This window comes from Setaria viridis, chromosome 3, assembly GCF_005286985.2.
Source record: "Setaria viridis chromosome 3, Setaria_viridis_v4.0, whole genome shotgun sequence".
Classification (NCBI taxonomy): domain Eukaryota; kingdom Viridiplantae; phylum Streptophyta; class Magnoliopsida; order Poales; family Poaceae; genus Setaria; species Setaria viridis.
The window spans coordinates 38,775,746-38,794,042 of NC_048265.2; the positions used below are offsets into that span (position 1 = coordinate 38,775,746).

Consider the following 18,297-nt stretch of genomic DNA (forward strand, 5'->3'; position numbering starts at 1 on the left):
CCCATACGGCCATACCTACTTGTGAATTCTAGAGTCCAGTTCGTATAATGGTATTGTTAGTCACTTTACTATTACTCACAAGTCACTAATTGTTCTTTATATAATCTACATGTTTATCCACTTTCAGTTTTTTTTCCTATTTTGCACTGTTTGGTGCAAGAACTATTAATTTGTTTTTCAAGTTTAAGGTAACATCTTGAGACTTGGCTTGTGTCGCTCATTCACTATTTTTTTTGGCTATAATTTATACGATATGCAATATGTGAATGTGGTATGAATTAGCATATGTTCCGCACATTTTTACTTTTAATTTAGTTCATCTTTAGAATTCGTTCCAGCTATATTTTTTTTTCTAGCTCCACCACTGGCGGCCGAGGAGAGGTTCCCAGCGCCAGCTGCCTCGAGCTACGGCGGCCAGCCAGCCGCGCCCTGCTTACTGCACCGCCGCAGCTGCCCCCTGCCTGTGCATCTGTGCTCGCTGCCGCGGAGCACAATACGGTGCCGTCCAAAGCCGGGGTCCTTCGTGGGTGCTGTCGTCGACAAGACGGGGAGGTGGAGGTGGCGGCGGCTCGAGGGCCGCCCGGCAACGGGACCTGTGAGATACTCTTTCATGCAGAGAATCAGCAGACAGCCAATGGTCCAGTACTGTTCTGTTGATCGAGCAGATAGTTGAGCTCTGAGTTTCATTCACCGGAAATTTCATTATTTTTCTTTTCTGCTGCTCATTGCTCTCTGTGTTCCTCTCTGACATAGTAACTTCCTCCCATCTATTGGATAACCCACCATATCTATATGCTGGTTTATCAAGCGAAAACGATAGAGATAGGCGCGGCAACGCCGCGCCAAGGTTTCTAGTCATGCACGCACCACGATCACTTCCGGTTAGGGCGCGAATGCACGGCCGGATCCGGCCCGGTCACGCGTGTGGCATTCGAGTAGGACATGATTTTTGGAAGAATGAACATGGCACGCGTAGGGCAACAAAATCCACGGCCGGATCCCTCGATCGCCAAAGCTCACCGTTCGTCGTTGCTCGATCAGCTAGCGGACGGGCGGTGGCAACTGATGCATGCCAAATCCGGCCTTATGCCTGGTCTAATTTGGGTGGAGTGGAGCATCTTGTGTATTGTGCGGTGTTTGTGGCCTTTGACTCAAATGGGCAAAAAAGAGAGGGGGGGGGGGGGGGGGGGGGGGGGGGGGGGGAGGGGGCATGCACGGTGTTGGTCTAGGGAGCTATAATCAGCTACAAACGCTAGGAACATGTTTGCGCATGGAACAAAATTAGCCAAAGCAACAAAAGGATATGATTGAATTGAATCGCCTAGGTTCCTCCAAGGTCCAAGGAGAGCAGGTGCGGCACACGAAAACAGAGCCGCACGTCACGTGTCGTGCTGCCGATGCCAGATGTTCCTCCTCTTTCCGTGTGAATTGTGATGCAATTACGAGACCCACCTTGTAGCCACACACTAGCAAGGGCACGAAAACCATGTCGAACTGTCGGTGCCAATGTAAAGAGAGAATGATGAAGGTTGGGAAACGGGCGGCCCGCCTCCACGTCAGCAGACATAAGTATATTTTTACTTAATTTAAATGGGACAAATAAAAGAAACAGGTTTTGCGAGTCCATACGCCCATAATTCTTACATATGCATAAAAATTATGTTAATTACATAAAACTCCTGATTAAGAATTTCAACATTAAAAGGAAAAATTACAGCATGTGGCAAACTATTACAAAATCTAATAAGATAAAAGAAGTCTTCAATTTTGGCGTCGATGTAGATGTCTTGCAGGATGATGACCACGTACATTTAGCTTGAACATAATATGATCACATCTTTTCGTGCAATATAGGAGCTGTGTCAATATGCATGTGGCATACATGGGTTGCTGATTGCATATATACAACTCGAGCAGAACATTTAGATCTACTTAACATTTGTTTTCATGCACCACTAGCGTGCCTATCAAATACTGATGTACCCTCTTGGGACAGACTTGCTATTTATCTGCTTTATCTAGGTGTGGCCGCATATATGGCACCTAACTGAAGTATATGGCTTCGTTTATTGCGGTAGAAAGATAACTTCCTCCCGTCCCACATCATTTTTGGACGGGTGGATGCTTGGCGCATGTTTTGTTTTGCCTGCTGACGATTTGTGCGTATTCAGATATGCTAGCTATGTTACTCTTGTGCTTGGGAGGATGGGCGATCGAGGCAGCCTGGCGGCGATCTTGGACGATGAGGCCGGGGGTCTTTCCTCTGCTAATGACCCTGTATTTATAGAGCCAATCAGCCAAAGGAGCAGCAGTTGCTTCGAGGGGGAGGCCGCGGCAGCCTGCGTGGCTCGTAATTCTCGTGCACGTACTCGCGGGACGCGCGGTTCGTGGGCATGCTTCGTTTCCAGCAGCGCGGACTCGGTCATAGTATACGCGCCTTTTTCTTTCGGCCGGCGATGGCCAGGCTCTAGCTTCTGAGCTGTGGACCCGAGCTGATAAACCGGGATAGATGATTTGCTTGAATTTGTTTTACCGCACCAAGATTCTGGCCTTAGGTTGAGCTTTACACGGGGACGATCGCACGTGTCTGGTAGTGTTTGGTTACTCATAATGAGGTGGAATATGTATGGGATGGTTCATCTGAATAGGAATAGGATGATTCTGAACGATATAATACAAGTTGGATGTTTGGTTATTTGAATGGGATGGTACATGGTTTTGTTTGGTTGCTTGAATAAATCAGGGTAGGGTAACCTTCGTAATTTTACCTCTAATATAATAAGAAAGCAAATAAAGCTTGTTACATAAATAAATTGACAAAAAAGAACGCATCTAGATATAAGCCTAACATTGAACAACGAGTACAGAGACAAGCCCAACACTGAGATAATATCACAGATAATAGTTAATACATATCAGATCATAGTTCATACATACCAGACAATACCAGACCGTAGTTCATACATACCAGATCATCAACCACCGTAGTCTCAGTTCATGTGGTTAGCAAAATATTAGACCAACACCAACAAGCTAACAAATACCACAACACCAAACTTCAGGACTAGGTACAACACACAGTCACTAATCATAAACCACCATAGATTATAGTTCTAGTGGTTAGCAAAATATTTAGATTTCTACTTATAGATCAACATCGGAAAAGTGCTCCTTGATGTACCTTGCAACCCATACCATTTTGCTTGACAAGGGCAGCTTGTAAAAGGTCCTTCCTTGTGGTGGATGGTCACACAAATAAACATAGTAGTGATCAAGATGGGCATCATCAAATCCAAGAATACTCATCATGGCATCATAAAGTCCCTCAAGAATATCACCATCTGAAGTAATGGCATTGGTGACATTTATTATGGCTGCTGCTAAGTTCCCAAGGCTCTGGCTAATCATAGTCACCATGGCAATGTTAGGATCTTCAACCGTGACCTTGGCCTTCTTTGGTGGTGGTGGTTTACTACCTCATGATTTCCACCAGTATTGTTGACAGACATTGTCAGCTCATCAAGTATTGCCCCTACTTGATCATTTGTAGGTGAAGCATCTTCAGTGTCTTTTGGTGCATTTTTTTGTTTCAGTAACCTCTGTAGCAAGAGGGTCATTTGCTCCCTTGGCATATGCACCAGTTGCCAAACTATTACCAAAAACAGTGGCCATCTCATGATAGTGCTCAATTGGAGTGTTTAAGTAGTTGGCATCCTCACGATGGTCCTAGTTGCCAAACTATTGCTAAAGATAGTGGCCATCTCATGGTAGTGCTCAATTGGAGTGTTTAAGTAGTTGGCATCCTCACGATGGTCCTAGCATGCAAAATACATAGATGCCATGAATTTTAGTAAAATATTAAGACTCATATGGTAACAATTTCAACAAACCAAGAAGAACATATGGTAAAAATTTCAGTCCAGTAATAACAATCATATGGCAAGTAAACTAACCCGAATATGACCAATGTAATTCTCTCTCTCAAGGGTTATGGTGCAGCTTTCTTCGTCCCAATTAGCTCCACTAAAGCTTTTCAGCTTCACAATCTTTCCATAAATCTTTTTCCACTTTTTGAGGTGGTTACTAACTTGCGTACCAGTGACAAGAACACCCAGACACTCATTCAAAGCTCTTGCACAGGCATCCAAATGAACTTGCTTGAAGGCTGAAGAGTGCCACTAGCCACAAGCTGAGACAAGTAGTTGAGCATAAAGCTTGATATAGCACTTGTCCATTGAATTGCACCTCCACCATATCCAACCAAGTTATCTCCCTGATGTTCCTGGTCCATCTCCTACAACATACAAAAGAAACACAAGAATTCATAATATAGAAAAATTATTCATATTAAATCAGCAAGGATTCATATCAAAACAGCACAAGCATTCTTATCAAAACAGTACAAGGATTCATATTACAACATCACAATGGTCCCCACTAGGCACAACACAATGGTTCATAGCCGGTACATAAATTCGAGAAGATAAACAATACAACGGTCCACTACATAGCTGGTACATAAACCTGAAAAAATAAAAAATAGTTTATTGGTACAATAAAAAGCACACTATTAATGTCCATAGTGATTTTGACTATATGCCCACATTGCTTCAGCAATCAATTGCCTCTTGTGACCATAAACCTATGGTCATTTGCTTGCTGCCTAGTTGTCCTTCGAGGGTTAGGTGTCCAATTGCTCTCTGGTAGAATGAAACAGTCTATTCCTTGAGAAATAACCCAATTGTGAAGGATGCAACAAGCTAGGACAATATCAACTTGAGTGCGGAAGGGAAAGAATGGGTTTGCATCATCAAGAATTTTGAATCTCCTCTTGAGTGATCCAAAGCACGCTCTATGGTCACCCGTAGAGAAGAGTGCCTAAGATTGAACAACTCCTCAGCATTTTGTACAGTGTTGTTCCCCCATTCATTCAAGTGATACCGTACAGCACGGAATGGTGGCATGAACCCAGGTTTGGCTCCATATCCAGCATCAACCAGGTAGAATTTTCCTAAGATATTACCAACAGGGTTTTCCTAAGATATTACCAACATGGTGATTAAATAAGATTCAATTCAATTGGTATGGGCATAAATATATAGAAACAATTATGTTACCTTCTGGGACACGTAGTCCATTCTCACGCTCTATTGCATCGGCTAAAACCACAGCATCATGCGCTGTCCCTTCCCAACCAGCCAGCACATATGTGAATTTCAAGTCAAAATCTACCGCTGCCATAACATTTTGGGTAGGAAATTATTTTCTACCACGAAAGGCTGCTTCCATAGACTTACTAACAGATACTCTTATATGTGTTCCACCAATAGCACCAATACAATTCTATTGTTCACATACCAAAAAATCAGAAATCAAAAGTTATGACCATATATTCCTAATCTAGGGCTTTTTGTGTCATACCTTGAAGTATGGATCCCATCTTGGGTTCCCTGCAATTTTGGCTGGGGTCTCCAATGAAGGTGGCCGAATAAGATTATTACGTAGCTCACCTATGGCATGGAGGACTAATCCAAAGTACCGGCTAACTGTTTCACCTAACCTATTAAAATTAGTACCAACTAACCTATTTCATAGGTTGTGGCCAACTGTATTCAAGAACATGGCAACTTGTTCCTCAATGCACACATGTTTAGTGTCACATAATAGAGAGCGTTCCCTCAAAACTTGGCACAACCGGAAAAATAAGGTTCTCTTAAGCCTTTTCATTTTTGTGCAGGTCATATCATCCCTGTAGATCCTTGTGTTAAGATACTCAATCCTAGACTTATCCCTCTCCTCCATTGGTCCATAAGTAATACGTTGCCTCTTATTGCTTAATAGTATAGATGTCACAAACAAAGCCACCATACATGAAGCTGCATATGCTGCTGCTGTAGTAATAAGCATCAACAATTTTCTCCTATCGAGCTTCCTGTTGTCCATCTACATTACCCAAAATAGTGCAAAACATGTATCAAGATTTTCAGGGATAAGAGAAATTAAACATCCGTGCTAATCTACTGCACTGAACAAATTAGTTTTGCACGCATGCTATCACGTGAAGTTTGTATTGGACGACAGCAAATCAGTTTGTAATAAAAAAAATTAGCAAGACTGAATCGCATCTGTACTAATCAGATGCAAAAGAAACCATAGAAGCACCTGGAACCTGTAATGCAACCAATCAACATATTCGTTCGCCAATCCCCTGGCACAACATCATATTTGAATAGCGCGCAAACCCATTCTTGGCCTTTGATTCAACCCAGAACCAGACCTAGCAACCAGATTGAGTGGGCGATGAGGAGAAGTCTCTACCTGCGCAAAGGGCGCCGCGCCGCCGGGAGAACGAGCGCCAGCACCAGCAGTCCATGCGGCTTTGGTAGCTCCTGCGTGAGGGAAGGTTGGATCGAAGAGGGGATAAGGGGTGGAGGCGAGCAGATGCAAGTGAGACGATCTGTCTGGGATGGCATTGTTCGATGTTTTTTCTCGCACAGGAGGACACATGGTCTAAAAGGAATATTCGATGCCTCTGGATGGTTCGGTCCTGGACGAGATCGTTCAAGTCTGGCAACCAAACAGTGTGATGGGTGGGTCCCACGTAGCCATCGAGGATAGAACGATGCACGTATGAAACCAAACACTGCCTAACGTACTTCATTCGTCCGTCAGGCTTATAGGCTGACACATGTATTTTTGTCGTATCACGTTTTAGTATTTGCACGTATGCAAACATGATGGCTAGTGCCATTTAATTTGGTTGGCAATATATACGGGGATTTAACTTCTTGGGTTATGACCCAGCGTATGTCTTTGGGATTTATTTGTCTACTTAGCTAATTAACCAATTAGCTGACAAGTATATTGGTCCATGTGTTTAGGCGTGGGTTAGGCTAATATCCTTCCAACTCACATCATTTTCATTTGTTCGCTTTGTTTCATTCTCACTTGATCAACGATCAATGAGTTTCATGCGTTTATGTTAAATTCTCTAGTCCACTAATCATCCAATTAGCCGGAGAACTCTTTGGTCCACGTTTGTATATATGTCCATACGTCTATACATATGTCGTACATACATCTATGGACCCACCGGGAGGTTTGGACAGTCCTATATATAGGACTGGACACCAAGACATGTCAGACATGGAGGCTACAGTGCAGGATGGTGTAGTCTACGTGGCAGAACAAGAACTAGTCGAGGATTAGGAAACTACTCGTAGCAATTAGAGTAGGACTCACCAGTCGAATCCGACTAGTATTCTTGTAAACAACCGACCTGTAACCCTGCCCCCGGCAATATAAGGCGAGGTAGGGACCCCTCCAAAGCAATTCAATCCAACCAACACATAGGACGTAGGGTATTATGCAATCTAGCGGCCCGAACCTATCTAAATCGTGTGTTCGAGTTCACCTTCAAGTTCCTAATCTCGGCGAGCCCCACGCATTAAACACTACCTCGAGCACCCTCCTCAGTAGGTTGCTGGGTCTAAACACTGACCGCTGGCACGCCAGGTAGAAGATCTCGTTGAGAATCCACTAGCGAACTCGATGGCCCAAGTCATCATCGAGCCAATCGTCGTGTTCGAAACAGGCCCAACGTTCATCTTTGGCTCCTGGGTTTGCATCGCAGACGGCGCTGGAAACTTCCCTCACCACATTGCGTCAGCCCCAAAGAAGAAGAAGCACGCCATGAAGCTCCAGCGCCAAGCTCTGGAGGATCTCGTCGAGAAATTCAGCGAATTTTCAATTTCTGACTTAGTTAGAGGCTGGGGGGACGAATCCGAGTACAGCTCGACTTCTCCCACTAGTCGGACTGATTTTCACAAGCTGGCGCTTAAGCCATCGAGCGAATTAGACTACGACCCAAGTAGATTCCTGTTCGGACTCTAAAACACGGGTGTTATTTACCTAGCTACCCTGTCCGACACGGATATGATCAAGGACCCCGACTACTAAATAGACCCGGACGAGGAGATCCCTTTATCAGGTCCGTAGCAGAGCGTGGTAATCACATCAACTCCACAAGGAAGATTCATCTACTGGCCCAACATGAAGCGATTAATGGTATGAAAATCTTACCACTGCATATTTGCCTACACGACAGTACATCTCCATCATCCAGACCTCCATCTCCTTGCCAAGCAGTGGGTCGTCAATTAATTTAATATCTTCACGATTCACCCCTGCTGCTAGTGGTTCCTCGTGCGCTTCAGCATCTGCCGTGCCGAGTGGAACCAGGGCACAACTAGTCGATGGGCCTAGCTCAGATGGTGGGATGGTCGCCACAACTTCTAGCCCCTCCATGGCTTCGGCCTCTACCTCCAGCTCGGGGGATACAAGAGTAACCACGACACCAGAGGTAGTCGCCACCGCGGCTTCAGGCTCTACCTCCAGCTCGGGGGCTACAAGAGTAGCCACGGCACCAGAGGTAGTCACCACCGTGGCTTCGGGCACTGGTTGCTCGAGGGTTGGCACTACAACATTAGTTAATGAAGAAATCACGTCTTGCATCAATGCAACTACAAGTGATACGACACCTGGATTTGTTGCCGGCGTTGGTTGTTCCTCTAGCGGCAGACTTGTTGGCGCCGGGATGATGTCCTGGACCAAGTGGCTACTGCAATCGGCCACGGGCTTCAAGCTTGGGCCTCCAAGCTCCACGCTAGAGGATTTCCTACAAGAGACAAGTTGTCAGAAATACTACAAGACGATAGGAACTAAAATTAGTACTTGAATGGAGTACCAATACTTACTTTAAGGATCTTCTCAGCTTTAGGGAGGGCTCCCCTGACAAGTGCAATGGCTTGATGGTTAGAGACGGCTTCTTTGGCGCGGCTTGTTGGATTGTAGTGCGATCCTCGCCCACCTTAGTTGCCGTCTCTGCCTCTCGGGTAGTCTATGTGCTGACTGGGTTCGCCCTAGCAACGAGGGGTTCTGGGTCGTCTTCGATCTCGATGACCTCCTCGATTACTGGCAATTGCTATTGCACGACTTCAGTACTCGTCCTCTCCACCTTAGTCACCTCCCCGACTACCTACAATCCACCAATGTTGTATTGAGTAGACATGGTGATAAGGGATTCACTTACTAGTACTCGATCCTCAGGATCTTGAGCTTCTTTGAAGGTTATTACCGGTGGAGGCACGTCTTCAATGGTGAGAGGCTTCTTCACCGAACGCTTCCTAGCGATGGTCCTTTTCTTCTTTGGCGGTGGTGCCAGTCCAGCCTCCAGATCATCTTCTGTCGCGCACTTTGATGACTCGAAGGACGACCCAGCCTTGTCATATGGTCGAGCCTTAAGAACAAATTCCTCCGCAGCTTTAGAGTCGGAGCTGCTAAAGGACTCAATTTCATATTTCTCCTCCTCCTCGGCTTCACTCTACATGCTCGCAGTCGTATGGACACGAGGAGCAGCTTCAGAGTCCTCTAATCTAGGAGGGGGAGGAGCGGAGCAGTACAAGTGTGCATCTTCCTGCACAGGCAGACAAGTCAGTACGCTAAGAACTACCAAAATCATTACTCGAGGGCTGCGGCAACAGGTATTCACACTGCTTAGCGGATTGGCAGCACAAAACTCCCGCACAATCATCGGGATCTTACTCGCATTTTTGAAAAGGCATCTCAACTGCGTCATGACCTCATAAACGCTGAGTTCTTCCGGTGACATCCTGGATGGGTCTTTGGGGCCAGAGTAGTCGTATCCCCATGTACATCGCAGTTGCAAGGGCTGGACTCGCCTCTTCATGAAGTTGAAAGCTACCCCTACTCCTGTTAGACCTTGTTGCTTGAGCTTGGCAATTCTGTCCAGGAGCTCGGGTAGCTCCAAGCAATCTCCGTGGGAAGGCTCGTCCAGCCACCTATTATTCCCAATCGGGCAGTGGCCTGTCAACTTCGGGAGCTTGGGCTCGTGGTTGCCGATGTATCACTACTTATCCTTCCACCTAGAATGCAAGTCAATCAACTCATAGTCCAAGTAAAAGCCCTTCACCTTCTCCCTCATTTGGATTCCAGCCCCGCCGACTACTTCAGTGTGCTCTCTCTTGGGCTGAGACTTGACATGGAAAAACTTGCAGAACAGCTAAAAATGTGGCTGAATCCCCAGAAATGCTTCACACAGATGCACAAATATTACGGCATGCAAATTGTTATTGGGGTTGAGGTGGACGAGCTCAATGTTGTAGTAGTCTAGGAGGTTGCGGAAGAAGTCAGAGGCAGGCAAAGCTAATCCATGCTCAATAAAATGAGAGAAGATTACCGTCTCATCGACGTATGTCTCCAACGGCCACGGGTTGCTGAATGCACAGCTCCAGTTGATGACATCTTTCTTATAGAGGAGGTTGGCTGCCATTAGTGCTTGATGTCCTCTTCCTTTAGCGACGAGCACTTCCAGGCACAAGCAGGGAACGGCGGGGCAGTCTGATCAATCTTTTCATACTTGGGAGCCGACAGTTGGATCTCCTTCTTCTTGTCCGTCTTTTTCTTCCCACCTTCCACCGCCTTGGATGCAGTTGCCTTCTTCCCCATCCTTGTTGCCACAAGGGTCTTCTTTCGCATACACTCGGGGCTAAGTGGTGGGGGATGGCGGCGCTAGAACTCGAGGATCGGGCAGCGGCAGCGCTAGGGCTACAGTGCAGAAGTTGAAGAGCACATGGCATAGGTAAAATAGAAGGAATATTTTCCTCCATTATTTATAACCGCAGCGTGGTAATAGTAGCGGGATTAACCTGAATATTTTGGTTTAATGGCCTAAAGATTTCGCACCTGGTTGGCACTTTCCATTATTTTCGGAAGAGATAAGGTTACTGTTGACAAACGGTCATGTTGACCAAAGGTTGACCCTTATACCCACCAAACTAGTCGTGTAATGGTACGGGAGCTGTGTGCCACGTGCCCATCGGCTAAAAAGTTTTTTCTTTGGATTTTAAGGAAAAAGAGATGCAAATTGCAGATTGACCCTCAGCCTGATTCTTCAATTCAACCTAAGGCTCGGGGGCTACTCCATATGGAATACGACTTTCGTCGCACTTTCATATAAAAATTCAAGATTGAAGATTCAAGACCAAGTAAAATGAGGCTTGAGCACATTCTAGCCGCATGGCAGTGCTGGAGTACGTTTAAAGACTCAACCTGATGGAGTACTCGAAGAGCACCAAAACTAGTCGGAGAAGCCTACAAAAGTATTCGGAACTGTTGCATTTGACTAAAAAGTACTTGGGGGCTTATCGTACATACATCTATGGGCCCACTGGGAGATTTGGACAGTCCTAAATATAGGAATGGACACCGAAACGTGTCAGACATGGAGGCTACATGGCAAGACAAGAACTAGTCGAGGATTAGGAAACTACTCGTAGTAATTAGATTAGGACTCCCCTAGTCGAATCCGACTAGTATTCTTGTAAACAACCAACCTGTAACACTGCTCTCGGCAATATAAAGCGAGGCAGAGACCCCCTCCAAAGCAATTCAATCCAACCAACACACAGGATATAGGGTATTACGCAATCTAGCGATCCAAACCTGTCTAAATCGTGTGTTCGAGTTCACCTTCAAGTTCCTGATCTCGGCGAGCCCCACGTATTAAACACTACCTCGACACCCCCTCGATAGGTTGCCGGGTCTAAACACCGACAATATTTGATGATGGTATATTGGTTGGTAATACCCTTGCTTGCTAAAGCAGTACATATATAGGGGCATACATATATTTTTATATCTCGTGGCCGAGACTATATTGATTTTATAAAATGATTATTTAAATTTGTTTATTTATTTCATATTTAAATGGAGTTTGCCATTATTATTTTATTATAATATAATTCATCAATCTTGGGCAAGGTCAAAACCGTGTCAACAAACAATGCTGCGAAATGATCTCCAGATTAAATTAGGAATCACCATGGGGAGAAAACTACCGTCTGATGCCTCGTGGCCTCGTCGATTCCTACTCGTTTTCTGGCTGGCTGGTGTGGTGGTGCGGCTCGCTGCAGCAGCGATGCACGGCGCGTGGACGCAGCCTACGGAAAGTGAAAAGGTGGCTGTGCATGCTGCGCTGTGACTGCGAGAGTGCAGAAGCCGGAAGGGCAGCGAGGACAGACTGCAGGTCCCCTAGCGCGCGCAGCTTTGCGGGGCGGAGGATAGCTAGCAGAAAGCAAAACGGAGGTAAAGTTACCATGATCGATGCCATCAAACAGTGAATATACATCGTTCATTTCTTTGTTTTTTAAAAAAGAATATGCATCGTTCATGGTTACGCGGAAGTAACAGTAATTATACTAGTAAGTAAGAAATGAGGCGAGATGACCCTGAGCTCTCGCTGGGATTCCAGCGGCGCTAATAAACTCCGACTGCAAATCATGCCACCGAGCCGGCCCCACTTGGCAGCAGCACACACTTCCTCTCTTTATTTTTGCTGGTACCTAGACCACCCGGCCTCACACGTACGCGCGCGGAGGTGGCCGAGGATGGCACCCGGCACCATGATGGCCGTTGTTCCGGTTCCGGTTTAAAAGCACGGCCACTCCGAATCTCTGCGATCAGCACCCAGCATACCTCTCCACCTCCATGCAGGGCAAACCGGGCAAATGCAGCGCACGACGAGCAGGCAGAGTCGCACGTGCCGTGTCGCGTGTGGTGCCCATTACCCCATTAGTAGACCAGAAAGAGCAAGAGCAAGCGGAGCAGAGGCCACCGAACTGGCTGCTCCACGATGCGCACCGCGCGTGCGGCATGAGTAGCCCATGATTTCGCCTCGCTCGCCGGCGACGGCGGCCATCTCTTTCTCCGGGCGAGCAGTTAGCTAGTCGGGTGAGCAGAGGCCAGAGCACCTTCCGAATTGGCTTTGGCGGGGCCGGGAATCTTTTTGGCCTGCGCCTTGCGCTGCCAGGCGAGTGCCACCTTTCATATCGAATTCTTTGCGTACCGGACTCAAAACTAAAATCACAGACCAAAATCAGGCCACCTGACACACCGGAGCCACGGGCTCAAGCTTGATTTTCAATTTTTCAAACAAGCGTCGAAGGGGAGAGCAGAAAAGATATTTTCAAAATCCTTCTCAGAAAAGGCCAAAAGGAAGGTCGAGCCTGCCAGCCCAGTGCCCAGCCTTCCCCTTCCGGCTCCCGCACTGTTCGCTCGCTCATCCACGGCGCCACCGCAGCAGGCAGCAGCCTTGACCAGAACCGGACCAGACCGGATCGCTTTTTTGTCTCGCAGCCCTGAGCCCCTGACCAAAGCTCCCCCGCCTGTCGGGCCCACTCGCTCTCTCCCTCCCCAGACCCCTCTCCCTTACCGGCCCTTCAAGCCCAGCCAACGGAAAACTTGCTGTCATTGGAAACTCCGGGTTGGGCATGTGAAACTCTAAAACGAGATTAGAACCAAAATTAATCCATGAACTTGTATGCTCATCGGTATAAACTAGTAAATACTACTAGATGAAATATAACCTGAATTAAATAGAACTTGGAAGGTGTAATGTGGCTCATGAATTGGGATAAAAGAAACCGGATCAGGCAGTAGTAGTCATCAAACCGTGTTAGCCATGTATAATATCTGAATCAAAGATTTTTTTTTGAAATGGACTGAATCAAAGATTTAATCTTACTCTTTCCATAAGATAACTGTCCTTTTTATATAACGAAGGTAACTGTACTTTGCAAATTACTCGTACAATTCTTAGGAACCTCTATACGCATGGCTCGCCTTGAATTTCTTAATTAACCTAAGCAAAGTGCACGTTCATGTCATGGGAAAGAATCCCATTAGCATTATTTTTGTGAGGTGATGCAACTAAGATGGAATTTTTTTCTTAATTTCTTAATTAACCTGAGCAAGTGCACGTTCATGTCATGGCCAAAATTAAATGAATTTTCAAGGATTCTAATTCTACTCCCTACGTTCCAAATTATAGGTTATTTACCTTTTTTTAGATTTGTAGATTTTATTATACACTTAGATATACCCCATATCTAAATACATAATAATATCTATGAATCTAAAAAAGTTAAAACGACCAACATTTTGGAACGTTCTCTGCAAAACTAATTGGACCTCACAGAAACTGTTCTTTCCGTCTATCTCACCTCAAATTCTTTCATATTTTTTCCTATGTCGTATCCAAAAGGCTACTGTACAATATACAAACTATCCAGCATTTTCAGTTACTATAAGATTTAACTCCAATACTGCGTTTCTCTATTCCTATACTGTGAAAAATCTCGTTATTTATATTCTTTTGAGAATTCATCTATGTTTGATTGGACTTATAAGCGGTTGAAAAGTTGAAACGGCTAGGGGTGTTTGGGAGGAGGGGGCTAAACTTTAGCCCTATCACATCGGATGTTCGGATACTAATTAGGAGAACTAAATATAAGCTAATTAATAAACTAATACCAGAACCCCTAGGCTAAATCGCGAGACGAATCTATTAAGCCTAATTAATCCATCATTAGTGAATGGTTACTGTAGCATCACATTGTCAAATCATGGACTAATTAGGTTTAATAGATTCGTCTCGCGATTTAGCCTAGGGGTTGTGTAATTAATTTTGTAATTAGTCTAGGTTTAATACTCCTAATTAGTGTCAAACATTCGATGTGACTGGGGCTAAAATTTAGCCCCCTTCTCCCAAACACCGTCTAATTTGTTGTGAGAGATAAATACTATTCGGTGGCCGATAAGATGCCTAGTTTAGAGCCCCGTGAGCTTTGCGGCCTCGTACAGGCCCAGGAGGGGCGCGGCCCTGATCTCAGCGACAGCGAGAGGCCCCTATACTATATAAGCCAGCGTCACGTACGGGCGCCCGCAGCAGCACCAACTCCACCGCCGCACGCCTCGCAAACATTCGCCGTGCCTCTCGCCCCGTCGCGTCCCCGGCCGCGGCACCCGCACGTGCATCGCCGAGGGGAGTTGGGCTTACCCGACCGTGAGGGGACGGAAGGAAAACCCTACCGCGCGTGCCGGCCGCGCCGCCGCTGCGTGGCCGTCGTCGCCGGCGACCGCCTCCGACAGTCCGACGACTCCAGCTACTCCAGGTAGGCGACGCCGTCCCCCGCATCGTGCTCCTCTCGCTCTCCGCCCCTTGTCTCGCCGGGTTCCGCGTGTGTTGGGCCTTGCGCCCCCGAAGCGCCGGCGTGAGCGCCGTGCTCGCTCCGCGACAGCGCAGCCAGGGAGGCCTCGCCGCGGGCCATGGCGGCGCGGTCGTCTACGTGTGCCTGCGCGCGCGGCCGCTCGCCGGGGACGCGCGTGCCGGTGGCCTCCCTGCGTCCGCTCGCCGGTGAGGTTCCACAAAGTGCGTCGGCATCCTGGAGGTCGAGGCGCGCCGGTGGAACCGGGGCGAGGCCCCCATTAGCGGAAGTGATTGCTAGCTGTGCTCGCAGGCAGCACGCGCTCTCTCGCTTGCTTTTTTTCAGCTTTCGTTGCCTTCTAGTACTACTTCCTCGCCGTTGCATTGTGCTCTGGGTTGTTCCTCGTCGGAGACCTCGAGGTGCCTCGTGATTGATCTGACTATAGTACTCACCTCCTTGAGTTCGTGCTCGCTGCAGGGTCCCGGCGCGATGAGGTCGGCTCCGTCGTCGTTGACAGCCTCTCGCGCGACGAGGCTGCCGAGGGCGCTCGCCGCCTCGGCGTGGTTGATCGTGTTGCTCGGCTCCGCCGCCCTCGCCACCGCCTCCCCCTCCGACGCAGGTGCCTTGCCGTCTACGCCCTTCCCCGTGTGCTACTTCTCCGCCGCGGCAATGTGGCCTTGGTTTTCTCTGATTCCGTTGCTGGAAACTAGTTTGAAACGCTCGTAATCTGCCGCCTCTGGTGCTTGTTTTGTTGGGGGTTTTCAGCAATTTTGCTGTTCGCGGTTGGGGGATTTTGACCAATTAATCTGCTCCAGCGAACCCAATTATTTTTTTCATTTCCAGCTTTAACTACTACCGTGAACTCTACTCGATGAAATCTTGGAAGAATCTAAGCTTGCATTTTTTGGGGGAATTTTTTAATCCCAAACTCAGATGAAATTCGTGTCCTCGCCGAATGCATGGCTTGATTTTGATTCCAAAGGTGCCTTGCACTGTTCGTTGAATTTCCGCAAACGCGAGACAATTTTCGTTGGAATTGTTTCGCTCTTTGGTTGGAATTATTTCGCCTTTTCGTTTTGGCTTTTTTTTCGGTGTGCGCCGGCCCTTGACTATACGCTGTACTAATGCTTCCCCTCCAACCGACTCCCGTGTGTCGCTGCAGGATTCTCGCCGCCGCCGACTTCCGTACCTGCGGGTCCGCCGCACCCGGCACCCCGCGCCGTCGCCGCCGCCCTGCCCGCGCCCGTGCCCCTGCCCCGGAAGATCCTCCGCCCGCCAGGTAAACCGCAAGCCCCGTCCCGTCCTCCGCCTCCCACCGACGCGCCCCCTTCCCACTCCCCACCCATCCCTCGCCGCCCGATCCGCTGGTCCGACGGCCAGGGCTGTGGCGCCGCGCCCCCTGGGGCCCCACAGCCTCACGCTTTCTCCGACCGGGCCCTGCCCCCGCGGGCCCCGCCGCCCCGGCGGTCGTGCGGCCCCATGCCTGGCACTGTTTTGTCGTGGGGCTCGTTCGGAAACGACCTCTGATTCTCTTCGAGGAGAGGGGAAGGGGAGGACCGGAGGAAAGTACCCAAGTACCCACCCCATCGTCCATTGCCGGTGGCGAACTGCTCGCCCCAAGCTTCCATTGATTCGTTCTGTCGTGAGCCTCGACAGTGCACGCGGGGCCCATAGCCTCTCTTTAGCATTGCTGCTGCATCTTGCACGACTAGCACTCTGCCGCGTCTCACGTTTTTGTTTGCTTGTGCTGTGGCCCTGGCAATAATGAATTAATGATGCAGGCGTCGACGCCGCGGCGGCCGGCAACGTCACCGGCAGCACGGGCACCGGCGGCGGAGGGGGAGCAGCAGCAGCAGCAGGCGGGGCGTTGCGGCCGAACCGGATGGACGAGGGGTGCGCGGGCGCGGAGGACATCGAGATCTACCAGGGGCAGGCGTCGCCGCTGCCGAGCGGGGTGCCGGCGTACAAGGTGGACGTGGTGAACCGGTGCCTGGGCGGCCTGGACGGCGACTCCGGCTCCGTCGAGTGCGCGATCGCCGGCATCCACGTGCGGTGCGGATGGTTCAGCTCGGTGAGCCTGGTGGACCCGAGCAAGTTCCGTCGCTTGGGCCACGACGACTGCCTCCTCAACGACGGCCGGCCGCTGCTCGGCGGCGAGACCATTTCCTTCGAGTACGCCAACTCCTTCAAGTACGACCTCTCCGTCCGCGTCGCCACCTGCGTCGACCCCACCGCCTACCCGTAGCCACCGCCGCCGCCGCTCCGTCCCACGATACGTATAAACTCTATACTACCCACACTAGTCATCATACAGTTAGCAGCATCGATCAGTCGATCAGTCAGTAGCAGCAGCACATTTGCAGGCAGTTCTTGGTTCTTGGTAATAGTGAGTTAGTCACGGTTCAAGTGTAAGTAGCTACTCCTAGTAGTTGTGATTTTGTTAGCGTGTTGGATCGCGCGTGCGAGCGAGGGGGACGTTTCTTGTTCTTGCCAAGATCCAAGTTGTTCTAGCCAAGATCCAAGATCACGTGCTCGCGTGGAGCGGTGAAAGAGTGTCCCGGAGGAAATGCGAGCACTTGTATGGAATGTGACCTTTGTTTCTTGGGGGTGACCAGGCATGGTGTAATGTAAATGGTAAAGCTTCTTTTCCAAGCTGGAAGTAGCCGGGCAGCGGCGGTTGCGATAAAGAAGGCGAGCGCTTTCCGTGCTTGTTTGGCATTGCCTGCGGCTTTCTCCTTTTGGCTGAGCTCATGTGCGAGCCCCTGCCGGTTGTTGCCATGCCATGCCATTCTGCCAAGGGTGGTGTGTGTGGTGGATGCTACGAGCTCCATGCCCTCCATTGATGTGCTTCACCTTCACCGTGTGTCCGTGCGGTAGCGCAGCTGTGTCCTGTCTGTGCGACTTGCTTTTTCTGGGCAAGGCTGTGCCCCTCTGCTTCTGCCTGTGACTGGGGAGAGGGGGGGAGAGATGGAGGGATGGGGGTGAGTGACCGTGCGAGTGACAGACATGCTGCCGGAGCGATTGATGTGGGGCTAGGCTTCGCTTTGCGCCTGGCATTAATTGGAGTGTGATGGCTGTGAAGGCAGGGGAAAGGGTAAAACAGGTGTAGGGGACTGTGCTCGGTTGGGGGTTTTTTGGCGTAGTGTAGGGGCCTGCTTGCCGGGTTACACGTGTTGTGCCTTCACTGTTGCCGCCATGGGAGCTGCCGCTTCCGGCTTCGGCTGCAAGGCCT

The 18,297-nt window shown here is 48.8% G+C and overlaps 1 protein-coding gene and 1 pseudogene across 1 annotated transcript; one reads left to right on the forward strand and one right to left on the reverse strand.

The window, feature by feature from the left end:
• Positions 1–4,570: 4,570 nt before the first annotated feature.
• On the reverse strand, positions 4,571–5,289 carry LOC117849276 (protein ALP1-like; annotated as a pseudogene).
• Positions 5,290–14,780: 9,491 nt separating this feature from the next.
• LOC117848042 (TPD1 protein homolog 1A) lies at positions 14,781–17,717 on the forward strand. Its single transcript, XM_034729348.2, has 5 exons — positions 14,781–15,032; positions 15,543–15,684; positions 16,228–16,344; positions 16,446–16,449; positions 16,884–17,717. Exons 2-5 carry the CDS (start codon positions 15,555–15,557, stop codon positions 17,308–17,310), a joined length of 678 nt encoding a protein of 225 aa, XP_034585239.1. The 5' UTR covers positions 14,781–15,032; positions 15,543–15,554; the 3' UTR covers positions 17,311–17,717.
• The last annotated feature ends 580 nt before the right edge of the window (positions 17,718–18,297 follow it).

Bases quoted from the DNA above. Each gene is read 5' to 3' on its own strand.
- LOC117848042 (XM_034729348.2), top strand. From the start codon at position 15,555: ATGAGGTCGGCTCCGTCGTCGTTGACAGCCTCTCGCGCGACGAGGCTG. The intron at 15,685-16,227 runs GTGCCTTGCCGT...GTGTCGCTGCAG, and splicing joins CGCCTCCCCCTCCGACGCAG to GATTCTCGCCGCCGCCGACT.